At 39.0% G+C, this 12,974-nt stretch overlaps 1 protein-coding gene across 6 annotated transcripts in view; it reads left to right on the top strand.

Annotated features, from left to right (window-relative positions):
• Window positions 1-552: 552 nt before the first annotated feature.
• Window positions 553-12,974, top strand: part of LOC131157042 (PIGF/3-ketodihydrosphingosine reductase fusion protein) — a 57,901-nt gene continuing 45,479 nt past the window's right edge. For 3 of the 6 annotated variants that reach the window (XM_058110887.1, XM_058110886.1, XM_058110888.1), the window contains exons 1-3: window positions 606-903; window positions 1,011-1,076; window positions 1,419-1,461. In XM_058110887.1, coding sequence (XP_057966870.1) covers window positions 730-903; window positions 1,011-1,076; window positions 1,419-1,461 — 283 coding nt within the window. In that variant the 5' untranslated portion in view covers window positions 606-729. Of the gene's footprint in view, window positions 904-1,009; window positions 1,077-1,418; window positions 1,462-12,974 lie in introns of those variants that run through there. The other 3 variants (XM_058110890.1, XM_058110889.1, XM_058110885.1) reach the window with 2 other exon arrangements.

The raw sequence follows: 12,974 nt of genomic DNA, 5'->3' as shown, positions 1-12,974 counted from the left end.
TTACTTTATTTTTCTACTTTCAAATTTTATTTTACAATAAAAATTTTATTGGACATGACAATTAAAAAATTGTAAAAGTATTTTGTAATTGACTTTATTTATTTCTAATTAATGTATATTTTTTATTTTAATTATATTTAAATTCATATGCTAATTTAATTTTAATCTTAATTTAAAAGTGTATAAATTAATAATTTAATAAAAAAATATTTTTAAATATTAAAATTTCTGATAATATGTTGCTCAAACAATTGAAAATCATAAAATTTAATTTTTAATTTTTTTACAAACAGTTAAAAACCGATAATAAAAATAAAATATTTTTATAAGAAACAACTATGTTTTTATAATATATTTTTTTACTGTAGAAAAATATAAACAAAAAATAGAAAACAATGATATTAAAATGACTAATTCTATATTTGGAGAGATTTTAAATTTTAATTTATATTAAATCTGAATAAAATTTAATATAAATATATATTAAAATTTATTTAAATTTAAATTTAAAATCTGAAATTCATTATCTAAGATTAAAAGAAAGTCAGGTTTGAATTCCCAGGAAACTAAATTCTCGACGAGCTGTTCGTATTTTGACTCGAGATGTACCTTGGCCCGACACGGTGGGCCTTCTATGGGCGGGTCGGGCTATCATCCCGGCTCACTGGCCCTGAAAGGGAAAACCAAAACGCACCGACGGGGGGCACAAGAGGATAAAGAGAAACACACATGAAGAAGAAGAAGAACCTGGTTGTTGAACCTTCGAAGGCACCAAATGCTTCGCAGGCTTTTCTTTTGCATCTGATCTGCGCGTCAGGAGTGGCCGCCGCTCTATGGGTGGCCCACAACGTCTACTCCATTGACATGGTCTCCAATCCCACTCTCACCCTCGGTCTGATCTGGGTACTTCCTATAATCACTTCCCAATCTGATTCTCTCTGTTATTTGGCTTCATTTTCTTCTACATGGGTCCCGTTTTTTCTGGCTTTTCATTTGATTTTTTTTTTCAGGTTATTGAAAGCCCCATGGTAGTCCTCCTTTACAGTTGGTTTCGTCAGAATCGGAAGCAATGCTCGGTAATATACATGGTTTCTGCATTTTCGTTTTCTGCTCTGCGTCCGTTTGGTTGCTTAGGAAACTGCGGAAAAGAAAAGAAAGCTATTTTCTTTTTATGTTTCTTGGTGTTTTGTCTTTTGAAGAATAAAGAGCTTAACTCAACTAAGCCTCTGTATTGGGCTCTGTCTGACTCTGAGTTGAGCTCTGCATTTTTATGGGCGTTAAAATTAATGGAAAAATATTCAGTTTCAAAAAAGATTTATTTGATGTTTTTTTTCCTGCGTTTGCTCGGACCTGTTTTGAATTTTATATCGTCATTTGGTGTAGTTCATATTTTTTTTTTTTTAAATGTGATCTAACAGTATTGGAAGGCTGTTGGACGTGGCATGCTGGGAATTCCTGCTGGTTAGTTTTTCTCTCTGTATACGTGTCTTTCTTGCTAGGATCATATGTTTAACTGTTGAGCCAGTTATTAGATTGAACATGATCATTAATTTTGCATTATGTGCCTTAATAAATTTACAATGATAATTGTATTTTTGTCTCTTTTAATGGGAAATTATCTCAGAAAAGTTTGTCTTGGGCTTAAAGAATTACTTTTCCTCAGACTTAAAAATGTTTGATGAAACCACCACACATTTAGAGTGGTGAGTGTTTTCTATTTATAATGATTTGCAGATTGTATGCATTAATTGTGATTACAATAGAAATGGAAAGAATATACAAAATTCAATGAGGACAATCTCTTAGATTTAAGGGTTAACTATATCACATATGGGAAGCCTTTGATTGAGGCAAATTATCCTCAACATCCCCTGCAAGCTGAGTGTTGGATTGGATCGGACGTGGAGCTTGGATCGAAAGAAGCCAAATAGAGGTCTAGGGACACTCTTTGTAAAGATGTCAGCAACCTGTAAGTGAGAAGGCACATATTGGGTGCGAAGTATGCCAACGACAACGAGTTCGCGGAGGAAATGGTAGTCTAAATGGACATGCTTGACCTGCTTGTGAGAAACTGGGTTGGAGCTAAAAAAATCGCGTTTTTGTTGTCGCATAAGAGAAGAGGCCGCTGCAGAAGAGGAACCCTGAGGTCACGAAGGAGATGTGTAAGCCAAAGAATTTCAGCGACAGTGCGGGCAAGAGCGCGATACTCAGATTCACAGTTGGAATGGGAGACAATTGGTTGCTTCTTGGCGCTTAAGGAAACCAAATTGTCGCCAAGATAAATAGAATATCTAGAAGTGGGACGATGAGTATTCGGATAGCCAGCCCAATCAGCATCAAAGTAAGCAATGATGGCACCAGGAGAAGCGGATGGGCTAAATGTTAAGCCAAAGTGGAGTGTGCCCTTAACATAGCAAAGGATACGCTTAACAACAAGAAAGTGATCTTCAGTTGGAGCGTGCAAAAATTGATTGACAGAGTTGACAGCATGAGCAATATCTGGACGTGTGATGGTCAAGTATTGAAGTGCACCAACAAGAGATTTGTAGAGAGTGTGCTCGGAAAACGAAGAGCTAGCGGCAGACAGATGCTGGGAAACAACCATGGGGGTGTGAACAAACTTGTTGTCAAGTAACTGAGCCCGAGTAAGAATATCGTGTGCATATTTTAGCTGATTGATGAAGAGACCATCAGCAGTGGGTGAAGCTTCAAGACCAATGAAGTAACTGAGGTGACCCAAGTCCTTAGTGGCAAACTCATAATTGAGTTTACAAGTGAAGCTCTCAAGGAGAGATGAATTGTTGCCTGTAATAATAATGTCGTTAACATAAAGAAGCAAATAAATGGTATCAGACTTCTTATGAAAGACAAAGAGAGATGTGTTAGCACGACTGCAATAAAAACCAAGATGGATTAGGAAAGAACTAAATCACTGAAACCAGGCACAAGTTGCTTGCTTCAGACCATAGAGAGCTTTCTTCAACTAGTAGACATTATTGGGGAAGTGAGGGTCAATGTACCTAGGAGGCTGTTCCATATAAACATGTTTAGTGAGATTACCATTGAGAAGTGCATTCTTGACATCAAGTTGGTGAAGGAGCCATTTGTTGGTCACAGCAAGAGAAAGCACAACACGGACAGTAGTAGCCTTGATAACAGGATTGAAAGTGTCAGTGTAGTCAAGACCAGGTACTTATGTTACTGTGTATAGCCCTTGGCAACAAGTTGGGCTTTGAGACGCTCAATGGATCCATTGGGCAAATATTTGGTCCGGAAAACCTATTTTGAGCCCACAATGTTGGTATTGGCGGGTCGAGGGACCAAAATCTAGGTACAATTATTTTGCAGTGTTTGAATTTCTTCATCCATGGCTGCAAGCCAAGTAGGATTCTTTGCAGCAAATTTGAATCCTTTAGGTCCAGTAGTTGCTAGAAGAGCAAGAAGTAGACTGGAGGATCCCAAGAAACCAAGGTTTGCTGGATGATGAGTCTTGAAAATACCAGCTTTAGCTCTTGTGAGCATAGGGTGAGAACCCAACGGAAATACTGCAACAGGGGTGGAATCAACAGCATGGGAATCCGCATTGGGTGCAGAAGGAGGCGGGCTAGGCTTCGTGTGCTGCAAAGAGGGGCTTGCAAGAGAATCAGGGGCCTCCAAGGATTCATTCACTGGGTCAATGCAAATAACACAGGGGCTAGATCTGGATTGAGCAATGTGTGGGGAATGTGGCTCAGAGGAAGGGGGTGGAATTGGAAAATTGTACTGCGAGGGGAAAATTTGTTAGGCATATAATCATGTAAACAAGGATAGACACGGCAACCAAAATGATGAAAATTTTCATAATTCGGGGAGTTGCCAAACAAAACCTCGAAAGGTGATTTACCTCCAAGAAGTACTGTGGGCAAGCGGTTGATGATGTAAGTTGCAGTGCTGAAGGCGTCAACCCAAAAACGAGGAGAAATGTGAGAATGGAAAAGAATGGCCAATCCCGTCTCAGCCACATGACGGTGTTTTTTTTCTGTGCGACCATTTTCAGCAGGTGTATAAGGACGAGAGAGTTGATGGTTAATGCTTGATGGGGATCAACATGCCCTACCTATGTCATTTTCAGATGTTGTGACACGTGGATGGCCTCCCAATGTCCACATTTCCTTTGCTGATATGATGACATGTGGACAACCTCCCGATGTTCACATCGGTTCATAATTGTTTGTAGATTTTGAATGGATTATTTGAAGACTTTTTAGTGTGAGAAAGACCCGAGTAGAGATGTCGAAGCAAGTTCGAGTTCAAGACCCATGTGTGCCCCACACGGCTCCACTGGGCCCACATGAATTGGGCCTCCCTTTGACTTTTGTTTGTATTTAATTTGTAAACATGCAAAACAACTTGCTTGCATGTGTATGTTAGGAAATTTTGTGAGTATGTCTAGTGAGTTGGAGTGTTAGTAAGTTGTGCGTAGTATTTATTGTGTCTAGAAAGTTGGAGCATTTATTTTGTTAGTAACTTGTAAGAGTAATTAATGTGTCTAGTTAGTTGGTGTCTTTATTATTTGTCTCTCATGATTGTGTGGGAATTGTTAGTTGTTTAATGTCTTTGTCCCCCCATGCTAGCTAAACTTATTAATGCTTTGTGTCCCCATGCTAGCTATATATATATACCCCTTCATTGTAAGAACTATGTAGAGAGAAAAGTATTGTTATTGAATTAAAAAGGTTTTTCTTTTGTGAAGCTTGTTAAGCTTTGTCCAATCCTTGTGATTGTGTAGTGAGAGGCTACGTTGTTCTCCTCAGAGATCAGGTGGTGAGAGACCACTATTCCATCCACTGACTCCATCCCTATCCCACTTTCATGACTTCCCTCCATCACCCACATGGCCACCACCAAGTTACACCCAAGGCCAACAATCCACCATTGTATTGCAGCATACACATTACATTTCAAAGTTTGCACGAAGGACTTTAGGAGAGTTCTATCTTGTGTAGAATATCGTCAAGTCAACCATCATTTTGATTGGTAAATTCAGCATTCAGATCATTAAATACTTACAGCCGTTCCACTTCCCCTCCATTACATTGCTGCATTTGTCTCGGTATTTTAAAGCTTGTTCCAAGAAATTTTCTAGCATGGTCTAAGACTTGTGTTGAACAATGTCAAGTCATCCAAACAATTCTCTTGGTAATTTTAGTACTTCCGTTTGAACCTTTACTAAACCTTGTTAAAGCCCTATCTTCAATTTCTAAAATTTCATATTTGATAAGCCTTTGCATCCATAGACTTCAATATTTCAGCTTGCTAGCTTGAAATCAATTGTGGAATATTGCTGTGCTAAACTCAGAATTTTATTCTTGAAATATTGAAATAATATCCTTGCTGCATCTAACTTAATACTTTTGTGAAAGAACCTATTGGGACTAAATTTTGGACAGCATCATACACCCTTTCAAAATTTCCCAACATGTGAAATGTCCTCTGATTTATTGTGTTTATGTTTGTTAATCTAATTCTTAATTTAAAGTGTTTCAAATGTACGTGCTTGTGAGGGTTGAACTGTAGGACATAGGTCGATCCATCCTGTCCTACATCATCTTGGTATCAGAGCCTAGGTTAGAGCCTAGTTTAGAGCCTAGGTTAGAATAGGCTAAACCCTCAAAAAGTCCCATTTCCTTAGCTCGCAGGATTTTAGTTTCAGACTGAAACAGCCGCAGGATTTTGCCTAGAACAGCCCACCTATATTCTGAATTTTGGATATTTGGAGCTTAGTTTGGTTAGGTTTACACTTGACCCTACTTTGTGTGACCAAACACAATTCCAAGGGCTTCCCTAGTGTGTTCAAATCCTTCCCCAACCCTTAGGATGTCTACTCAAGTCAGGAATCCTTACCGAGGTCGTAGGATTAATGATGAAAGAGAACCACGTATGCCTCCTAGAGAAAGACCTCCCCTCCTTCCACAAAGGTGAGTGAATCGTCTAGATGACTTTGCTAGGATATCCTCAAGTCATGAGCCCTATGCCCAACATTGGAATGATGAGGATTATGATGTTGATGACTTTCATGTTAGGAGATCTTACTGAAGGGACCATCGTGATCCTTACAAGGATGTAATGAGGATAGAAGCCCCAACCTATGATGGGCAGATGGATCTCAAAGTCTTCCAAGATTGGTTGACTGGGATGGATTCCTATTTTGATTGGTGTAAGATGACTGACTCTTATTGGGTTAAGTTTGTAAAAATGAAGTTAACGGGCAAGCCAAGCTCCATTGGATGAATGTTGAGAGGCAGGAAGCAAGGTTAGATCATAGACCTATTGAGCATTGGGATCTAATGAAGGATAGGTTAAGGGAGAAGTATGTGCCCCTTAGTTATAGAGAGCACCTTATAGATCAGCTTTACAACTTGCGTCAAGGTAGCATGACTGTTTCAGAATACACAAGTCAATTCGATGAGTTTTCTATAAGATGGGGTGTCAATGAGACTGTTAGTCAGCTGATCTCCCGATTCCGCCTAGGACTAAAGCCTGCACTAAGGAGAAAACTGTTCCCCCATCACATTAAGTCCCTTGAATAGTCCTATAATTTAGCTCATGACTTCGAGCAAATGACTAAAAGGCCCATGGGAAAACGGTTTGATACCTCCTCAAATGAGTCATACTCTCGAAAGAAACAAAGTTATGAGAAGTCCCGACCAGTGCAATTAGGTCAAGTTATCTCCTGAGGGAGCAATTCCACAATCCAACTACCTATGGACAAAGGAAATGCACCCATGGTTGGATCCTCTCACCAGAGTTCTGGCAATGGAGTGTATTTCAGGTGCCATAAATAATGACACTTTTCCAAACAATGTCCCACCACGAACGTGGTGCTTGAAAGGGAAGATAGTGAGAAAAAGAAGAAGGAAAAGAAAGAAAAATCCTTGAAAAAGTTGTGTGAGCAGGAAAGTCAAGATACATAGGAAGTAAATGAGGTTGTTACTAAGGAGACTGAAATACCCCTTCCTGAGAAGGAAACACCACTAGAAGTATCATCCCTACCTTATAAGTTTAAGGATCTCATCTCTGAGCCACCTAGTTAGTCATCTCCCACGAGAGACAATCAACATGTCATTGACCTTGATCCTTGTTCATTTATGCCTCATTTACTACATCATAGAGTGAACTTGATAGAACATGAGGAGCTAAAACAAGTGAATGAATTGAAGGAACATGACTTTGTTCAGAAGAGTTTAGGTCCGCTTGCCTGCCCTACTTTCCCTAATCCCAAGGAAGATAACAGTTTGAACACATGCATCGATAATAGAGCAACCAACAAGATTGTCACTGAAAATAGGTTTCTCAAAACCATTGTTTCCAATAGAGATGTACAGCTTATAGGTTACTTCTTGAAAGCCTTGTGGACTATGTAAGGCTCGTATTTTAGTGCATATCATCCGTAGACTGATTGGCAAGTTGAAGTAGTGAATAGGAGCCTTAGGGACCTATTGAGAGGTAAGGTAGTTGAGACTATCCTAGCTTGGGATTTATGCCTTCCTGTGGTCAATTTTTCATTCAAGAGTTCAGTGGATATGACCGCAATACTCAGCCCATTTCAGGTTATCACAGGATATAGCCTTAGAAAGCCTGTATATCTTATTCCACTACCACTTAAGTCTAGAGTGAATGAGCCAATTGATGCTTTTGCAAAGCATATACACAATCGACACTCTGAAATAAGAATGAAGGTTAATTTGAATTTTGAACATTATAAATCTCATGTTGATATACATTGCATGTTGAAAGAATTTTTAAAGGGTGATATGGTTATAGTCCGTATTCGTCCCGAGCAGATTCCTATAGGAAAGGTGAGGAAGTTTCATGCTAACAAGATGGATCATTTCAAAATTTTAAAGAAAACTAGTTCTAATGCTTGCATGCTTACTATTCTTGTTGATTTTAGCATAATCAATGTTTTTAATGTTGAAAATCTAACCCCATTTCTTGTAGCATATTCTTGTGTAGAACCTTCAAATTCTAACCCTGCAAGTGACCTCACTCCATTCCCCACTTCTCTTGAACTTGAAAACCCGAAATTGCCTTTGCCTCTACTCTTACCCATGCCCAAGAACCTTGAAGAGATCTTGGATGACAAGCCAAAGTTCACACAAGCAGGATCATACCGGAAGTTCATGGTCAAGTGGAAAGGTAAGCCACTTCCCGAGAGGAGCTGCAATTTTAAAGAAGACCTCCTTCGTCTTAACCCAGAGTTGTATTCCCAGTACACCACTTTTAATTCTTCGGAGTAGAATTCTTTTGGGCCTAGGAGAGATGATGGGGATCAACATGTCCTACCTATGTCATTTTCAGATGTCTACATTTCCTTTGCCGACATGATGACACGTGGACGACCTCCCGATGTCCATATTGGTTCATAATTGTTTGTAGATTTTAAATGGATTATTTGAAGACTTTTCTGTGTGAGAAAGACCCGAGTAGAGATGCCTAAGCAAGTCCAAGTTCAAGACCCATATGGGCTCCACACGGCTCCATTGGGCCCACATGAATTGGGCCTCCCTTTGACTTTTGTTTGTATTTAATTTGTAAACATGCAAAACAACTTGCTTGCATGTGTATGTTAGGAAATTGTGTGAGTATGTCTAGTGAGTTGGAGTGTTAGTAAGTTGTGCTTAGTATTTCTTGTGTCTAGAAAGTTGGAGCATTTATTTTGTTAGTAACTTGTAAGAGTAATTAATGTGTCTAGTAAGTTGGTGTCTTTATTATTTGTGTCTCCCATGATTGTGTGGGAATTGTTAGTTGTTTAATGTCTTTGCCCCCCCATGCTAGCTAAAAGCTTATTAATACTTTGTGTCCCCATGCTAGCTATATATATATACCCCTTCATTGTAAGAACTATGTAGAGAGAAAAGTATTGTTATTGAATTAAAAAGGTTTTTCTTTTGTGAAGCTTGTTAAACTTGTCCAATCCTTGTGATTGTGTAGTGAAAGGCTACGTCGTTCTCCTCGGAGATCAGGTGGTGAGAGACCACTATTCCATCCACCGACTCCATCCCTATCCCACTCTCACAACTTCCCTCCATCACTCATACGGCCACCACCAAGTTACACCCAAGGCCAACAATCCACCATTCCATTGTAGCATACATATTACATTTCAAAGTTTGCATGAAGGACTTCAGGAGAGTTCTATCTTGTGTAGAATATCGTCAAGTCAACCATCATTTTGATTGGTAAATTCAGCATTCATTTGGATTATTACATACTTACAGCAGTTCCACTTCCCCTCCATTACATTGCTGCGTTTGTCTCGGTGTTTTAAAGCTTGTTCCAAGGAATTTTTTGGCATGGTCTAAGACTTGGGTTGAACAACGTCAAGTCATCCCAACAATTCTCTTGGTAATTTTGGTGCTTCTATTTGAACCTTTACTAAATCTTGTTAAAGCTTTATCTTCAATTTCTGAAATTTCATATTTGATAAGCCTTTGCATCCATTGACTTCAATATTTCAGCTTGCTAGCTTGAAATCAATTGTGGAATATTGCTGTGCTAAACTCAGAATTTTATTCTTGAAATATTGAAGTAACATCCTTGCTGCATCTAACTTAATACCTTTGTGAAAGAACCAATTGGGACTAAATTTTATACAGCATCATACACCCTTTCAAAATTTCCCAACATGTGAATTTTCCTCTGATTTATTGTGTTTATGTTTGTTAATCTAATTCTTAATTTAAAGTGTTTTGAATGTACATGCTTGTGAGGGTTAAACCGTATGACATAGGTCGATCCATCCTATCCTACATCAATGCCAAAATTACGAAGACGAGTTTTAAAACAAGTGTTAGTAAATTCAGCACCTCCGTCACTTTGGAGAATTTTGATACGAGCAGAATATTGATTTTCCACAAACTTTTGAAATTGAATAAAAATATTAAAAAAAAAGCAGATTTCAGTTTCAAAGGGTAAAGCCAAGTGAAGCGTAAATAATCATCAATGTATAGAACATAGTAGGCAAACCCAAATTTGATTTGACGGGGGAAGGGCCGCATATATCACAATGAATAAGATTTGGGATATTAGATGACCTATTTTCATTAAGAGAATAAGACAAATGATGATTTTTTGCAAGTTGACATGTACTACACAAAGCGGGAGAGGCCAATAAAGACGTAAGAAAGATGTCCTTTTTTATTCAAGAAGGAAATAACAGAATGATTCACATGCCCAAGTCTTGCATGCCATTAATCATACTAAGCATGAAGAGATTTATTTTTAAGGACAGGAATAAAAGCGGAGTTTCCGCGCCCTAGCACATATAAGCCTCCATCTCATTGACCAGTTGCCACCACCCTTCTTGTGTTGCGATTTTGCATAGTAAAAAGATTATTAGTAAATGTAACGGATAAAGGAAAATCAGACGTTAATTTACTAATTGTCAATAGATTTTTGGTGAGGTGAGGAACAACTAAGACATCTAATAAGTGGATGTTCGGGGCAAAAGAGATTTTACCGGTATGGGTAATGGGTAGAGACGTACCATTCCTGACAATTACTCAATCCTTATCCGTGTAGTTATTTGAGTGATCCAATTGAGATGGGTTTGCTGTCATATGGGCCGAAGCCCTAGTGTCCAAGAACCAGTCAAGTTCCGAAACTTCAGAGAGTGAGCACGAACTGGTACGGCCTCAGCAAGTTGAGCAGAAGGCTCATTACGAACATAGCGCTGGCGGCACCGGTTAGCATAGTGATCTTCCTTCTTGCATATTTGGCATCGTGGAGGATGCCACCCTTGGCTAGAGTGGGGATGTCCTTGTCTGGAAGTATTGCAGCTAGGGCCATTGTTACGGCCACGCCGGTTGCAAGAGGAGCCACCACCACGGTTAGAGAAACTCTTGGTGGCGGTGAACGCCGCAGCAGAGGAGGCAGAGTGTTTAAGAGATTGTTGAAAAATCTCCAAACTCTATGTTTTTGAGACCAAATCCGTGAATGATGGGAGAGGGGTAAGCGCCATTTGAGTGGTGGAGAAGCTTGAGAAATTAGGCCCTAAGCCGCGAAGGAACCAGTGCACCTTATCAGTTTTGTTAACGGGCCGACCAATTGCACGGAGTTGGTTACAAAGTGCCTTAAAGGCTTTGGCATATGCAACAATAGGGCGGGACCTGCGCTTCATCAGCTGGGAGTCATCCTTGAGACGGAGTTCACAAGCTTTGGAGCGGTGGCTGAAGGTGTTCTCCAAGGCAAGCTAGACCTCACGGGAGGTGGAGAGACCAACGACTTCAGCCATAGCTTCCTTGGCGAGGTAGGAGATAAGCAGACTAAGGAGACGCTAATCTGTAGCTTTCCACGCCAAGTATTTGTCATTTGGAGTCTGAGAGTTAGCAGGTTCAAATCGGGGTGGCGGCACAAGGGTGCCATCAACGTGACCCAGTAGTGCTTGACTCTTAAGAAGGGGAAGAAGTTGACTCTTCCATAGCAGATAATTGGAAGAAGAAAGCTTGATAGTGACCATGTGAATCATGGTGTGGAAGGGAAGAACGGTGGGGGAGGAATCGGAGGCCATTGGGATCGAGGGATGTTAATCTAGGTAGGCTCTGATACCATTAAAATGTTTGATGAAACCACCACACATTTAGAGTGGTGAGTATTATCTATTTATAATGATTTGCAAATAGTACACATTAATTGTGATTACAATAGAAATGGAAAGAATATACAAAATTCAATGAGGGCAATCTCTTAGAATCAAGGGTCAACTATATTAACAGTTATGGTGTATTCCCAAGAGGGGGGGGTGAATTGGGTATTTTAAAAATTCCTAGGTCATGTGTGTCCAATTTTAATCATAACCAGTATTTCACAACCTAGGGTCTTACTAGAAATCTCAAGGCAATAACAATTAAAATGCTAACAATATTTAAGCAAGCACAATAATCACAATAACATAAATGAAATTATACAAATGCGGAAATTAAATAGTGTAGGAAAGAGAAAGCGCAAACACAAAGTTTTTAACGAGGTTCGGCGAATCCCGTCTATGTCTTCGCCTTGGGCAAGCCACCCAAGGATTCCACTATCCGCTCCTTAAATCTGAGCAGAGCTTCCCGTTACAATCTGCTTCTTCACAGGGCGAAGCTTCCCTCTCCAAGCGATACCCCACGCTTGACTCACCTTACAGGATGGAACCCTCCTTTACAAAATAAAATGAAATTTTCGTACAAAGAAAATGCTTCTTCAATAAGCAAAGATGTACAATATTAGAACTAGAAGCACTCTCAAATGATTTTCAAGTGAAGCTCGCTAGAGCAGGGTAATCCTCTAAAAAATATTTTTTCAATAAAAGATGAGAGTATGGAAAATGATTTTCTCAAATTGACCTTTGTAAATCAAATGTGAGTAGCCTTTCAAGCAAGAATATATAAGTGGATATGTTGCTCAAGGCTCTCAAAGATAACTCAAAAATATTTTCTCCAAGGAGATTTTCAATAAGAAGAGTAGGAGAAATATATAAAAAATTTCTTCAAGATTGACCTTTTAAGAAAAATAGCATGAAGGCTTTTCAAGCAAAATATATGGATATGAATATATGCTCAAGCCTTGCAAGTATAACTCCAAGATAATTTCCCCAAAAAGATTTTCAAAAAGAAAGAGAAGAAGAAATATGACTTATGCTCAAAATGGAGTACCAAAAAATGTTTGGGAATCAAAGAATAATGAAGTATGCTTCCAATCCCTTTCTCTAACATTTTACAAGTTGTTTAGGCTTGTATTTATAGGCAAAAACCAAAACTAGCCGTTTTATGGCTATTGGGATATTAAAATATAATTTAATTTGAAAACTAGCTGTTTTTCGGCCGTTGGGGCGCTTTCTGCGCGGACACCCTTCAGTTTTTTAGACAACTTTTTCTATACAACTCCAAATTGGATGTTCTTGGTATCAACAGAAAGTTTAGAGAAAATCCTGCAACTTTCATGTTGAACACTTT

Source organism: Malania oleifera, chromosome 6, assembly GCF_029873635.1.
Source record: "Malania oleifera isolate guangnan ecotype guangnan chromosome 6, ASM2987363v1, whole genome shotgun sequence".
Taxonomy (NCBI): Eukaryota; Viridiplantae; Streptophyta; class Magnoliopsida; order Santalales; family Ximeniaceae; genus Malania; species Malania oleifera.
The sequence above is the reverse complement of the archived record's forward strand: the minus strand, read 5'-3'. Positions and strand labels throughout refer to the sequence as shown.